The following is a 15,743-nucleotide window of genomic DNA, read 5'->3' as shown; positions in this document are numbered from 1 at the left end:
TGGCACCAAGCTGAGTCCTCCTGGTTGAAGGAGGTCTCTGAGAACGCTTGGAGGAGGACCTGTTCTCTGTGGCACAGAAGCAGTTTGCTTTTCTAATGTGTGGGGACCCACCCTCTGACCTTTGGCTTCATTCCTGGAAATGTATCCTAAAGAAATAATTTAAGCAAAGCACCTTCTTGTATCTATTACAGCACTATCTAGAGAAACAAAAAAGCTATATATGGGAACAACTTGATGAGCCATGTTTATTTCCCTTTTATCTTTGCTTGCCGACTGGGCCATTCTTGTCTTTCTTACAATAACTTGCTACACCCACCAAGGAGCAGCTAACATACAAACATTCTGGTACATCCAGCTTCCTTCTTTAGGGCTGCTGGTGTGTGGTCTGCTTTCAGAGGTGTGATGGGCAAAGTCTAACCAGCTGTTTGACCACAATCTAACAGGTTGCTGGCTTTCGTCCCTGTTAACGCGTTTACTCTTCGCTGCTGCCTGCCTGCTGAGTCGGGGCCACTCATTTTGGTTTTACTGTGGCAACACCCCACTTCTGGTACCAGTTTCTGTGGTAGTTAGGGAACAGCAGCTTCTGTTCCAGGGAGACTCAAGATGGCAAAGGCTCAAACAAGACAGAAATTTAGGACAGAAGTCCAGGGCCAGAGATTGCCTCGTAAGGAAGTGAGCCAGAAGTGGCTACATCACTTCCGTTTCCATCCCTCTGGCAAGAGCTGAGTCACAAGACCACGATCTAACCGCAAAGGATGGGGGAGGTGACCGGGAGAGCCGCATCCTACCTGTAACGATGTTTCCGTGGAAGAAGGGAGGAGCGGGTTTTAGCGGCCAGCTTGCTGTCTCTACCACGTCTGTTTACTCCACATGAGTTGTGGGAGACGATGGCTGTCCTGTTACTCAGTGTTCTCTATAGGGTTGCACGGAATTCATTTCTGTTAGGATGCTGTACCAGCGACACGCCCAAAAGCCACGTAAGCACGTAGTACATTGGGATAACCCAGGGGTTGGCAAACTTCTTCTGTCAAGGGCCAGATGACAAATATTTTAGGCCTCATGGTCTCTCTCAACCACCCAGCTATGTTGTCACAGCACACAAAAGCATCCACAGACGAAACATAAATGGATGGGCATGGCTCTGTTCCATCGAAACATTGCCTGGCTCATAGGCCACGGTTTGCCACGCCCTGGCCTGACTCGCTGGGAAATCAACTTAGTAGTATATCAAAATTAATACAAATGTTTAAACACTCAGTGGCTTCATTCCTGGAAATGTATCCTAAAGAAATAATTTAAGCAAAGCACCTTCTTGTGTCTATTACAGCACTATCTAGAGAAACAAAAAAGCTATACATGGGAACAACTTGATGACTCATGTTTATTTACATATACTTGTCAATAGTAGGATAGTGGCTAAGTAATTTATGGCATATCAAATGGGATGCTGTGCAGCTATTTAAATGTTTTAATATGGAAATTATATGAAATAAAAAATGTTTATTAGAATGAATATGATATTAAGTGGAAAAGAAAGACAAAACTTTATAAGTATACTATGATTACAACTTTGTAAATCTGTATCTGCTTGTATATCAGGCTAAAAGGTAGGATTATGGGCAATATTTTTCTTTTTTCTTTTTTAAGATATTCTCTAAATTGTATTTTGTAAAGAATTTTTGAATAAACCAAAAAGTGTGTATTTAATAGTGGGAAAAGTTAATGGCTCTTGAAGAGCAGGTGTACATCCTTCTTTAAAGAAATTATGCACCCCATTGCATTCTCCACTTGCCCTGGCTGCCAGGAAGCTCACTACCAGAGCTTCCGGCAGGGCACCGTGTGAATGACTGCAGCCAGAGCGTGTGCTGCTCCCGCCCCTGTGCCGAGGGGGGGACCACGCATCCGCTTGGCCTGGGGCAGTCCCAGGATATGCCTCTTGCTTTAGTGTAATTTTTAAGTGTCCCCCTCTTCATCTCAAAAGTTCTGTTGTTTGGACAAAAATTACATTGTTTCCCTTCCTTTCAGGGCTTTAGCTTTCTCCTTCTGGTCTGAAAAAAGCTTTATTCTGCATACAGATATAACTGTAAGCCACTTCGGAATTTCTGTTTAGAAAGATGATAAACAGTATAAACTGAAAACTTGGAAATGAGCTCGACCTCAGCGCCCCACCAATATATTATATCTGAGTGAAGGAGAACCCGGGGCCCCAGCAGGGCTCGGTCCTCGCCCCGCCGGCTCTGCCCTGCCAGCTTGTGTCCTAGCAGAGGCTGGATCTTGGAGACAGCACCTCGGGTCAATCTCCCAAGACACCACACCCTCATTTGCCACAGGCAGAACTCAGCTTCCCTTTGCTGTCACCTCTCAGAGTGGCAGTGTGGGCAGTGTGGAGCACTGTAAAAAGGAAAAGGGGTTTGGATTAAAGTGTCACTTAAGGGCATAGGGACCTAGCATTGAGTGCCTACCTTGTGCCCAGTGTTATTTGATGCTCGATGTACATAACCCATCTCATCCTTATAACAGTACTGCAAGGAAGAGATAATAATAATAATAATAATAATAATAATAATAATAATAAAACCCCACCAATACTAAGTAGTAATATAATGATAATAGCAAGTATTTACTATGGGATAGATATTGTACTAAATACTTTATATACATTTCTGGTACTATTTCCATCCCCATTTTACAGATGAGTAAGTGGAGGCTCAGCTAGGTTAAATGAGATTTCTCAAGGTCACAGAGCTAGCAAGTAGCAAAGCTTGATTCTTTATCTTATAGATATTTCATTTTATATCATTAAGAAGAGATACTAGAGGCTGGGCGATGTGGCTCATGCCTGTAATCCCAGCACTTTGGGAGGCCAAGGTGGGAGGATCGCTTGAACCCAGGAGTTCGAGACCAGCCTAGGCAGCATAGCAAGACCCCCTCTCTACAAAAAAAAAAAAAAAAAATTAAAAAAAATAAAAATAGCTGGGTGTGGTGGCGCCTGCCTGCAACCCTAGCTACTCTGGGGGCTGAGGCGGGAAGAGCAGTTGAGCCCAGGAGCACCACTGCACTCTAGCTTGGATGATAGAGTAAGGCCCTGTCTCTAATTAAAGAAAAAGAAGAAGAAGAAGGAATATTGGGGAGTGTTAGGAAATGTTCAAGAACGTTGAGAATGATCCGTTTCCAAGTTTGGTGATCGCAGCAAATAGTTGCAAAGGAAGTCTGCTGTGTACATCTGACTTGGAAGAAGAAAACAGTGATAGGACAGTGAGTTCTTTGGCTTCCTCATCTAGGCCGTGCCTGTCAATGCTCTCGTCCCCTCCTGCTTGGACAGTAGCTCTGACCCTAGGCAGTTCAGGCCGACGTGCAGCCAGAGATCACAAATGTGTGAGGTGGCCCAGTGTCTAGTAGCTGGATTCCCCGCTGCGGCAGACTCTAACTACCGGGTGCCACTGTCTGCCGTCTGCCTGTGCCCGTCCTCGGCTCTGCCTCTGCGTTCCCCTTGGCAGGCGCTGAAAGTCCCCGTCACACACCTAGCATTGGGCTTCCTCGATGTTGTGGCTGGAATTTGCGAGTGTGAAGGGGCCCTGCACTGTTTGTTTCTGAGGCACAGTTTCAAAAGAAAATGGCATTTCATAGCCTGCATTAATGGGAAATTACTTTCCATTAGGGTTCTGAATGATTTGCACATAATGTTTATAAAGCGAAGGAAAAATGTCAAGCATTTCACTAACAATTTAAAGCAAAGCTTGCAAGCCTCTGCCAGAAACGAATTCCAAGAACATTTTCTTCATCATTTCTTCTTTATAAAGAAGAACAGGGGAGAGAGATGAAAGAACGCAGGTCAATTAGGCAGACTGTGTCGTGGGACTGAGATGGAATCCTCGATAATCTCACGAGGTGGTTGAGAATGAGTCCAGCGAGCCAGAGTGGAGGAGGGGAGAATCCCTTCTCGAAATGACCTTTGCAGACAAATCCAGCCTTCAGCCTGGCTGGGAGCAGCGGCTGCCTGTCCGGGCCTGTGAGTGTGGGTCCCGCTGCTTCATCAGCATAAGCCGCCCCTCTGCCCCGAAAGGGGAAAAGAAGCCAAGAAAGTCTTTGAGCTGAAACGTGTGCCTGGGTAGCTCCCAGGAAGCTGTTGGCCTTGACGGAAATAGTGTAGGAGCTTGTGATCAAGTGTCCTCCCCACGCCGTGGGGGCCGTGTGTGGTCAGGCCCCAAGTGGTCACTTAACTGAATTACAAATTGAAAGACTAGAAGACAAAGTATATTTTACATTTTTTTTATTAACTCGTTTTTTTAATGAAGGTTTTCTTTTTTTTAATTTTGCTGAAATTCCTTAAGAGGGTGCCACTTTCTATAACCCCAGCTAAAGGTTAGCATGCTGCACACTGGCGTCTGCTTTTACAAACGCAGGAGCCCGAGGTTAGCTAACAAGTGTGGGTTCCGAGTGTGTGCCGCGGCATGTCAGGGTAAGGCGACATAAATCTCCCGAACGGCTCATATTAAGACGTCCTAACTCTCCTTAGGTATAAAAGAGACTTTTATAAATTTCTTGACCCTTTCCGAGGCGGCTCGGAAATAATTTCTAGAGCCTAAATCACTGCCCTCCTTGGAGCGGGACCTCCAGGATTACGTTAGAAAATAAACATTTATTCCAAAGTGAAAATGCAAAGTCTGAAAATTAAAGAAGCTTTACAAGTAGGAGTATGTGCGTTTTCAATCTAAATTTCCACAGAGGAAATTAAAACTGCACAGAGCAGCGACTGGTGATGGCTCAGTCAGCTGGTTGTTCCTTAGGTTTCTCTTCTTTCCTCCCCACTTTTCTTCTGTTCCCTGCACCCTGCCCCCCACCAGCCTTCCCTGAGATCCATTGCCATATATAAAGTGCTTCAGAGTCGGGGGTCCTGACATGGGAGAAATAAGAAAAGGACAGTCCCGTGTTCTAGTTCAGATTCGGGCACTTCTTAGCTGTGTGACTCTGGGGTGAGTTTCTTGACATCTCTGGGCCGATTTGAACTTGTTCCTAAATGAAGGGATTGGAATTAATACATTCCGAGGTACTTTCTAGCTCTCGGTTCTATGGCTGCAATGTTTATCTTTTATGAGTACTTAGCATTCTTAATAATTTGAAAAGTGGACAGGTTGAACATTTACATTTTCTGTATTTTAAAATCTTTTTTTTAAAAAATTAAAGTGTAAAGTGTGATTATTACTGTTGATCAGTAGCCATTGATGAGAGAAGAGGTAAGAGTCCTCTTATTTTCTGATCTGAAGGAAGCTTTGGACGGGAAAGTTTTCCTGTAATTCTTCTAAATAGTCCGTAAAAAGAGTTTTCGAAAACCTCTAAGACGTAACTTCTGACTTAGTTGTGAGCATTTTGATACTACTTAGCTAAAATTATCTCAAATGTTGCATATTTTAACATCTTACCGTATGTCCTATAATGATACATTGGATCTGTGAGCTAAATGCCAGCCTCTAAATATTAATGTATATACTTATTTGTTTAAAATGTAGCGCAGAAGTGAGTTGTTTCCAGGGATCACACACAGGGCAGCTGTCATGCAGTGCAGCTCCGGGGGGGCCTTGCTTGGATCCACATGAGTGACGCCCCCTGGAGTTGTGCAGTGGGTGTGGCTGCAAGTGCAAGCTCTGACGCCAGATTCTGGGAATGAGAAAAAAACAGAGGAAAAGTGTAAGGAAATAGAGCAAGCCGGTGATAAATGGCCGACACCAAACCTCCAAGTCAGGAGCATGACAGGGACCGACCGGGGAGTCTGTAGCCAACCAGGAAACGCTTGCTCTGTCTGGAGGGGGTGCTGACACCGGTGCCCTTTGCCCAGGCACGTGGGCTCACGGTAGCGAGCCGCTCTGACTTTGCAAGAGAAGCCATGAACCACGTGTTTATGCGAAATCTCCTGGCTTTTAAGTATTGGCAACTAGTCCACATTGTGAAAAGCCAGGAGCAGGCCAAACAAAGTCCCCTGTGCAGGTGGGTCCCCATGCCAGCAACCAGAAAGCCACCTCTGGTTAAGACCACCATTTGTCTTTCCCTTTCCCCGTAACTCAGAGTGAAAAACGACCCGCACACATTGTGGCTGGTGGTAACAGAGGGGTCACCTCCCGGGAAGTTTTTATAAATACATGGGCCGCAGCTTCTGAGGAATCTGCAAAAGACATCGCAGTAGACAAGGCTCTGTCAGGCGGAGGACACAGCTTTATTAGTTAAACCCACGGAACAGGACCTATGCAAGTGGAGGAGGATTTGGTGTTAAGGTTAAGACAAATCATATGTGCTTCTTTTTTATCGATTGTAATGGTTAAGTTCCACGGACAAGTAATTTCAATAAATCACATCTCCTGCGGATAAATACAGGGCTTTTATTTCTAGAAGAACAGCTCACAGATTTTTGCTAGACCTTACTCCACGGTTTCCTACTGACCCATCACAGATTAAAACTTAAAATTTGCAGATACAGAAACTGGAACCCAAAGGTGACCTAACCCAGAGAGAGGATTCCTGCAAGGATCTAAAGTTGCTGACCAGTGTGCTCTTCCAGTGGGCAGTATATCGTAGTGGGCATAATATTGTACAGATGTCGAACAAATGGTTTCTGTGGTATTATCAGAATTACACACCAGTGTTGTGTGTCAGGGTTAGGTCAGGGAAGGTATTAGCTTCAAAAGAATTTTGCTACAAGAGTTTGAGATTCTAGACTGGAAAAAAAAGAAATGGTAACTTTTGAAGGGAGTTTGTACCAGATAAGCTCATTCTCATTCAGAAGAGATGGCATCTCCCAGGGCAAGACTGGTGGCCGACCCGGAGTACACCCACCCTAGGTGAGTGCTTGGGAACCAGTCTGAACCAGAAGTAAACTTGGAAGTTTCTGGCCCTCCACAGCAGGAGATGGACCGTCTGGTCGGATGGTACAGGTGCACTCAGATCTCAAGGTCATCTGGGTTGTGGAACCAAGCTTCTGGAAGGAAACTTGGGTCCCATTCCTGAGTGGGCTGCTGACTCCACCTGTTAACAGGAGCCTTCCTGTCCACTCCTTAGCTGCCCCGTGAGCCGCATGAGCGATGAGGGACACCTTAGGATTTCCAGACTTCAGAATTGGGAGTGAGCAGAAAATGAGCCCACCCGGCCAGAAGGGTGTTACCTGCAGGCCTGTCGGTGAAGTGGGCTTTGGAGTCAGAGGGAAGCCCAAGTCCTGGCTCTGTGTCACTTCCTGCCTCTGGGTGTCAGTTTCGTCATCTAAAGAACGGGGGTTATCACCCCTACTGCACGGGATTATTCTCGGGATTAAATTAGAGCATGTAAATTAGAGGTGCTGGACTCGTGCCTGCTACAGAGTAAGAGCCTGTGGTGCAGCAGCGGTTGATGCTACATAACTGGTTGTCTGATTTCCCAGCCTACTGCAGACTGGAGCCAGCAGATTAGAAAGGCCCGGGGGACTGCTTCGGGAAGGCCCACTGACAGCAGGAAAAGGTGACAGGTCGAAGCCCGACTACAAGGGAGGCAAGAGAAAAACTATAAAAAGCAGGAACAAAAACTCAAAAGGCACAGCAGTCTGGGGCATTTACTAAAAGACAAAGAGCCCTCCTCAGGTCAGTAGCTTCCGGGAGACTCCGTACCTCGTACAGGGACTCATGGTGCCAGCAGTTGTGTGAATTACTTCTTTCTTTGTCCCCTTTCCCCTCAAGAAATAGGTGTGGGGATGGGTCGAGGTTCGCCTTTCAATGGGGACGCTCTAACCAAATGCTTCCAGGTCATGAAACCCCCAAAGTCAAGGCCAGCAAAGGAGGAGAGACTAGCGTGGGATCCTTTGGTTGTCCGCAAATAACACAAGTTCGAGGACAGCCAAAGAGCTGTGATTTTTAGAGCTACAGATAGAAAGATGCCCTTCTCCCCCCCCCCCCAACCCCACCACCACTTCTTCCACCTTCACCTCTCAGGGTTGGAAAGGGAGCCCTTGGGGACAGGCTTCCAGGTCCTGGTGTGTGGCACGGGGGAGGGGGTTGGGGGCAGAGAGAAGAGAAGGGCAGGCTGCAGAGATGTCAGTCCCTTCTGATGCCATTTCCACCCTGGCGTCCAGTCCACCATCTGGGGTGGACACTGTTTTTAATGGAAGCCTTGAGCTGCTCACCTGGAAGCAGAGGCTCAGGCCGAGGAAGGCAGGATAGACTCAAAGCACCTGTAGGACTATGCCTCGAGTGTTACTGGCCAGGTGGGACTTGGGCGGGCCTTCCTGAGGCTGGGGAGGATTCAGGTAGACAATTGCTCTTAGAGCGCCCTGAGGCGATCCGAGCTGAGGACCCAAAGGCTCGTTCCAAGCCCAGCTGGCGGGCCATCCCCTGGGTGGGGTTTGGCTCAGAAATGCAGTGGGGATAAACCCACAAGCTGCTGCCTTTCAGAGGGGGTAAGTGACACAGTGATGGGGACCACAGACTCCGGACCTGGCCAGAGGCTGAATCTCAGCACTGCTGCTTACCTGTGTTACACCTCGGTCTGCCTCAGTTCCTCCACCCCTCAGACTGGGGGGAATGGCACCCACTCATAGGATTTCCCTGGAATTAAGTCCATTAATACCTCGGAGGCACTTAGAGTATTGTCCCAGCGCATGGTAACCACTAGAACTTGAGTGCTACTGTCTCATCTCTGCAGCTGAGAAGGGCTGGGGGCCGTGGGCGTGGCCCACCTCAGCGACCTGATCAACATGCTCAGCGTTTCTGTGCACGCCACCAACCCTCTGCAGTGGGGGACGTGGGCAAAAGCAAGTGGGGTTGGGAGCCACTGCAAAGGATTTTCCTCCTGTTAAAATAAGAGGGGACCCTATATTGTTAGAAACTGGACCGTATTATGGCCAAATGGGAAGTGCGATTTATTTTAGGGGGAACGTGGTTTCCCTACCTATCGTGCGTTGCTGATATAGTACTTACTGGCCAGCCACCCTAACACTGTCGTAGTAGGCTCTCGCTCTCGCTCTCGCTCTCGCTCTCTCTCTCTCTCTCTCTCGCTCTCTCTCTCTCTCTCTCTCTCTTATTTTCCCTAATGGTGTGGAACAGAGCTTGAATAATAAATGTTTAACAGGGACATTCCCTTTTCTCTGTTAAAATAATCTTTGTTTCAGTGCTTTAACAAGGAAGACTGTGTCTTCCTACCTCTGCTCTCGTGTTACGTTGGAGCCAGGTCTCAGGAGGAAAGGAAAATAAGCACAGGCCACTCGGGGGGTGGGGGTTAGCAGTAGGCTGGGGCCTTCTTCCTGGGCAGCACAGGGCCAGGAGCTCGTGTGCGCATATCCGCACGGTCCAGGGGCCGACAGCGGGACATCGGCGGGCAGGGAGGTGGAGGTGGATGAGAGCAGCTGCAAGACCACCAGGGGGAAAGGAGTGGGTTGTTAACAAAGGCGGGACACTGGGCAGGGCCTGTCTTTTCCTACGAGAAGTTTCCAGCGGATGTGCTGACTTCTGATGGCGGGAAACGAGGCATCTGGGCGCCTTGGCGATGCTTGTGTCCAGCACAGGTGGGAGGGCCCCACCGAGGACGCGTCGCCCTTTCTGCCCGGACTTCGGGTTGCATCCACGGCGACTTGGGCTTCTCGTTCATGTCTAGGAAAAATTCACACACAGTCACTCAGGTGGGCAGAAACTTTATTTCTCTTTAACTGAACTGAACTCACTCACGAGCCTCCATTTAGACCAGTGGTGGAAACATCTTAATCTTTTTTCCATTTCTACTGTTGACAAAAAAAAAAAAAAAAACCCAAAGAAAGAAAATTTAATCTTTTTTCCATTTCTTCTAATGGTGGAAAAAAACCATAATCTTGCCATTTCAAGGTAACTCAGTCTCTTCCAATAGAAAGTGTAGACAATCCCTTTGTTACTCAGGCCATCAGGATTTAAACAGAATTGATTCCGAGCTGAAATTCCCTATCGGGCTGTTGGTTTTCTCAGAGGTTCTCACCTCCCACCTGTCTATGCCAAGATGTTGCCTGAGTACAGGGGGAGTTTAAAGGTGAAGGGACTTACTGCCTCCATTGGGGTGGCTTGTCACAGGAGGCCTTGGGCGGGGCCCAGATCTGCTGACATCTGTGGCCAGGCCTCCTCCCTCCTGCCTGGGTTGCTGAATCTCTGCATTCGGGGCCCTGCGTAACCACCCTCAGGCCACCTCTGTTCTCCCCAGCTCTCAGTGCTTCCTCACCTCCTACTGGGACTTGGGTGCTCTGTTCTCAGTTCGCGGGAAGCCAGGGGCTCTCAGGTCCCCTCTGCTTAATTCTAGCACCCCGCTGTTTCCACTGAACTGCAGCCACAGGCGATAGGAGCCCCCTCTCTCAGGGTTCCCGCAGCAGGTAGGGCCTAAGCCCCTTCCCCAGAGTGAGATCCGGGGGAGTTCCAGCCCTCCTGCCCACCCTCTTCATTCTCCAGGCCCCTTCCCTGCTCCCTGCCTCCAGGAAGAGCTTATATCTCTTCTCTGGGTGGCAGGAAACAGCCCCTTCCTTTCCACGGCTTGTAATAAAATCTCTAGGCTCTGAGTTCTTCAAGCTCTGGTTCCTTGGAACCTAGTAGTTTCTCTCTCTCTCTTTCTCATCTCATAAAAGCCTACCTGGCTCTGGCACGAAAGCCTGAAAGCCTTGGCTTTTACAGCGTTTTACAACTGAAATAGCATTATTTTGGAACTTAAAAGCTACACACTGACTGCTTTGTTCCTGTCTGCGTCCCACCCTCCCGCTCGGGCAAAGGAGGCCACAGCGCACTGGGTCGAGGGCCCCAGGCAACAGAAACGACCCGGAATGAAACAGGCACTGATACTGCAGAATATCGTCCTGCTGCACGTATCGTTCGGGACACCCAGACTCAGCTCTGGACGGCGTGGCTTCATCCGGGGCCCATGCTGCTGAGAACCGCGCCCCGCGCTGTGGGCAGCCCGGCGGGGGCGGAGCGGAGCGGCAGGGCCGGATCCCCAGGTGGGACGCTGGAACCAGGGAGCCCTGTGCAGGGTCTCTCCACTGCGTGGTCTCGGCAGAGATGCCCTGTCGTGGGTTCATTTGCTGATGGAGTGTGACGTGAGTGCTGGTCTCATTCCAGCTCCCGTGTCTTCTCCCTGATGTGTTCAGTGTGTGTGCGGACAGTGCACGCCTACGCGCACCTAGGTGGTGGCCTTGGACGGGTGTCGGCCTCACATTGGGTATTGATTTTAGTCTCTGTGTTTAGAGTAAATGGGAGGGAAATACGTATATACAGTTGACCCTGTAGTCAGTGTGACAGCCTGCACAATGTCTTGGCAACCTTAGCCGTGTCATAGATCATGCAAGAGGGGACATGGAGCAAGGAGGGTCATGGCCTGGGGTCTGGAGCCCTGGTGTCTCGTTCTGGCTTGGACGGTAGCCCTGGCCCCCAGCCACTGTGCCCTCTCAGAGGCATTCCTACCTCCTCGTGGAAAGGGGCGGTTCCTGGAGGACTGCCAGGCTCAGTTCCAGCATTGACACTGTGCTCAAGGAAATGCTTCCCGAGACACCATGTGGTTTGGCACTCGACTCCTTCTCCGCTAAAAACTGGTAGTGGGAGAAATGCTGAAAGAATACTAATCATTTTTACAATCCACATTCAACAGTTATACATTAATGAAATCGACTCTGACTCATGGCTCAAAGTTGCTGTGAGTGTTCGTGCCCAGCCCCCGCCTACCTGCCCAGGTGCCCACTGAAGGGCCAGAGCAAAAGGAAAGGTCTGCATTGTAAACACTCAGGTCCCCAGTGCTCTGTCTGAAATCGTCGCCTGTTATTCTCTTCAATTCAAAATAATGAACTAAGCCCCGATATTTGAATCCTTCTACTTCCCAATGTCCCCATCTTTAGAGACATTCGTATCTCTCTTTGGCCTCCTCAGTGGTCCATGCCCCCGGCCTCTTCTGGGTGGGACATCGTCTCACTTAGCCAGGGGGCCAGCTGGGCAGCCCTTCAGCTCACCTTGGGCTCCTTTTTGTGACGCTGTGGGAACTGCTGAGGTCCTCCGGGGGTTGTGGAGAACTGCAGAGGGGAGACCCCACGTCCTCCAGAGACACACTGAGGCGTTGTCCTGAGCTCTCCTGGAAAGCACCCCGTGTTCAGAAATCCATAGGCCTAGCTTGGGGCAGGTGTTTTTTTTTTTTTTTTTTTCAAATCTTCAAGACGTGAACATTTTAGAAAATAGAAAAAGAAGAAATGTTCATTTTTAAAAATAAAGCTAACTTAAGTCTGATACCAATACCTAACCAGAATGCAAAAACAAAATCTCACTTTCAAATACAGATGCAAAAACCTTAAATATAGTAGCAAACTCAGTCTAGCCATAGAATAAAAGCATAGTACATGAACCAGTGTGGTTTTTTCAAGTGGTCACTCATTCAAAAAAAATCTCCTGAAATTAATCTTAACAATACTCAAAGAACAAAAGAGTATGATCCAGTCAAAATTGAAATGAGATTTTTGTGGGAGAAACTTGCTATATTGATACTAAAGTTTAACTAATTAAATTATTTCCCAAGAATAGCTAGGAAATTTTGAAATAGAAGAGTAATTACTGGGTACTTGTTTTACTGGTTATTAACATTTGTTTTAAAGCTACAATATTTAACATGATACGTTTCTGTTAATGAAATAAATCAGTGAAACAAAATAGAAAATCCTAAAATAGATCCAAGTGCCCAGGATAATTAAATATATGACAAAGATAAAGATAGTATTTGAAATCAGAGGAGGGAGGATGAATTATTTAATAAATTATGTTGGTGTAACGGCTTAAGCATTAGGTCCTTACTTCTTTTTGCCAAAATCCAAATGGATTAAAAGTAAAAGTTCTGGCATGAAAAAAAATTAAAGTACTGGAATAAAATTTAGTTGAATATTTATATGTGATCGTGGGGAGTAAACCATGAATGAAAAGTTTAACTAATTTGACTGCTTATACTGTTTTAAATGTCTGTACAAATGCCAAAACCAAACAGAGACCCCACTTCCTGCCCCTTTGCCAGCACAAACTCAAAAATAAAATGGAAAAAAAAAACCATTATGACTGAGAATAATGTTTATACCAAATGTGACAGATAAAGCACAAATGTTTGTAGATGAAGGGGCTCCTAAAATTTTTAAGAAAATGATAGAAAAATGAATTGATGGTAAATTTCAACTATCTGGGGAAAAATTCACGTCCTATGACCATTAAATCCCTTCCTAGGAATTTATCCTCAGGAATTAATTGTGCACATATGTAGATATTTATGTATAAGCTATTTTTCAAAGAGGAGACAGAAGGAAGAAATGAAGAAAGGAAGAGAAAAGAAGGGAAGGAAAGAAGAAAAGAAGGAAGGAAGAAAAAGAAGAAAGGGCCTTCAGTGTCCAATAGGGGATTAGGTAGTGAAATTCTTTTATATGTTGTTAGAGTTAACAGCCGATCAGTCACTAAAAGTAATCTGGAAGGATGTTCACAATAGCATGTACAAGAAGATTGTTTTATAAAAACAACTCTATGTAAATATATGCACAAATTCATAAAGACATCTGGAATCTGATAGTTTCACATTGGTTATCTCTGGGTTAATGGGTTACAGCTGACTTTTCTTCATTTTGCATGCATTTTCTTTTCTCTTACAATTACCAGTGTTTTTTTAGCTTTGAAAAAAATAATTTTTAATGTTATTCTGAGAACCCCAGGCTTGGTATAATAAGCCCGGGACATCACACTGGTCTGTAAATATTTTGGTTCCTCCCCTCCTGCCCTACAGCCTGCCATGGCCTAGCTCCCGGCCACCAGCTCTTCGAGATGTCTCTGAGCACCAAGACCCTCCCCGTTCCCTTCTCCTCAGAGCTGCTGAGCCACGTGTGATGCCCTCCCCGTGTTTGTTCTTTAAATGTTCTGCGTGCATTACCCAGTCTCCACGGAGAACCCAGGAGCTCCCTGAGGGCAGGGCTGGGCCCCTCTTAGGGCTCGGGCAGCAGCGCTGAGCAGCTGCTTCCAGGAGACAGGCTGGGCTTGGGTCTCTGCCCGGGGAGCACTGCAGACAGACACGGGCCCAGGAAGTGGGCTAGGGCCGCCGGCAAAGCCAGAGACCACAAACAGCTCCGCAAGCAAGCCGGGTGGGGCCAGCCCTGTCGTGGGAAGCAAGCCGGGGCTGGCTGTTGACGGCAAACTTTTCCACATTTGCAGTTTCCCTTGGCTAACTTGTCACGTTAACCTGTACTTTTTGTCTCCATGTCATGCGGACAGGTTCTAACATTCCCATGGACCAGCCCTGCTGTCGTGGTCTCTATGACTTTGAGCCAGAAAACCAAGGAGAATTAGGATTTAAAGAAGGGGACATCATTACGTTAACCAATCAGATAGACGAAAACTGGTATGAAGGAATGATACACGGGGAGTCTGGATTCTTCCCCATTAACTATGTTGAAGTGATCGTGCCTTTACCTCAGTAAACGTGTAACAAAAACTGTGGACATCCTTTCGTAACTGAAATGAATTCACACCAGTGTTCTCTCCCTGTGGTGTTCTGTGACATCCTTGCTCTCTGACCAACTTAATGACTTTTGTATGTGTGTTCTCTTTATAATGTATTTTGTATCGATTTAATTTGTATAAATGATGTTCTTGCCCTAGCTACATGGAAATATAGTTTTCTTTTTTGCTTATTGTCCTAAAAGTCATTGGTTAAATGTATGTGCTTCCTGTTGCTAAAAATAAATCACCCCCATTGCAGTTATGTCAGCGATTGCCTATATTCCTCAGCTGCAGTGGAATGCAAAGTGTGAAACTAAGAAACGCTCAGTATTCTGTTTCTTGACATTACTGATGGCATCTGGTCTTTTCCCTTTGTTGTATTTTGAGCTGACCTGTGAATAGCCCCAATAAATATGACACACCGTGTTGGCAAAAAGGCCTTGATTATTTTTAATGTCGAATTGATTTTTAAGCACAGTCTCCCGGCTGCAGACCCCTCCCGTGCCGGACGGCTGACCGGAGGCTCACAGCACGGGTCTCAGATGCCAGCTCCTCACCGGCGTCTGCAGGCCTGAGCCGGGCGTTCAGTTTCCACCTAAAATAGCACACACCCTCCTTGCAGTTGGGGGATAGAAAACCCTTCCGCCTACTTTCAAGTTTTATAGATGGGCCCAACTCAAGCTGCTTCTGCTGCCAAATGCTGGGTAGGCTTTCCGAGCAGGTCCTGTTACGGATGCTGAGGAAGCAGCATGGTCAGGAGGTGGGCTGAGCGCTCAACGGCGCAATCACCTAGGGTCAGCACGCCGGCGCCGGCCTTGCCCAGCGCGTGCACTTGTTGTGCGCTTTGGCCCACTGGGGTCCACAACTTTCCGGGTGTGTGTGTGGGGGGCGGGCATTAGTTCCCGTTTGCAAAGAATGAGGCTCACCGAATGGCTTGCCCAGGGTCACACGACCAGGTACAGGCACACCTCAGAGATACGGCGAGTCCAGTTCCAGACCAGGACAGTAAAGCCAATATGGCAATAAAACAAGTCACACAAATTTGGGCGGGTTTCACCATGCATACAAAAGTTATGTTTACACTGTACTGTAGTCCATTTAGTCGATTAAATGGGTGGTAGGATTATGTTTTAAACAATGTACATTATTTACATCTTAATTAAAAAAACACTTTATTACAAAAAAATGCTAGCGATTATCTTGAGCCTTCAGTGAGTTGTAATCTTTTTGCTGGTGGAAGGACTTGCCTAGATATTGGTGGCTGCCAACTGACCAGGGTGGTGG

At 47.2% G+C, this 15,743-nt stretch overlaps 1 protein-coding gene across 5 annotated transcripts in view; it reads left to right on the top strand.

The window, feature by feature from the left end:
- The window catches only part of SH3GL3 (SH3 domain containing GRB2 like 3, endophilin A3), a 176,228-nt gene extending 161,333 nt beyond the window's left edge, over window positions 1-14,895 (top strand). For 4 of the 5 annotated variants that reach the window (XM_076004701.1, XM_076004700.1, XM_076004702.1 and 1 more), the window contains one exon: window positions 14,232-14,895. In XM_076004701.1, coding sequence (XP_075860816.1) covers window positions 14,232-14,437 — 206 coding nt within the window. In that variant the 3' untranslated portion in view covers window positions 14,438-14,895. Of the gene's footprint in view, window positions 1-7,402; window positions 7,585-14,231 lie in introns of those variants that run through there. The other variant, XM_076004703.1, reaches the window with a different exon arrangement.
- The last annotated feature ends 848 nt before the right edge of the window (window positions 14,896-15,743 follow it).

The sequence above is a fragment of the Microcebus murinus genome, chromosome 7, assembly GCF_040939455.1.
Source record: "Microcebus murinus isolate Inina chromosome 7, M.murinus_Inina_mat1.0, whole genome shotgun sequence".
Classification (NCBI taxonomy): domain Eukaryota; kingdom Metazoa; phylum Chordata; class Mammalia; order Primates; family Cheirogaleidae; genus Microcebus; species Microcebus murinus.
The sequence above is the reverse complement of the archived record's forward strand: the minus strand, read 5'-3'. Positions and strand labels throughout refer to the sequence as shown.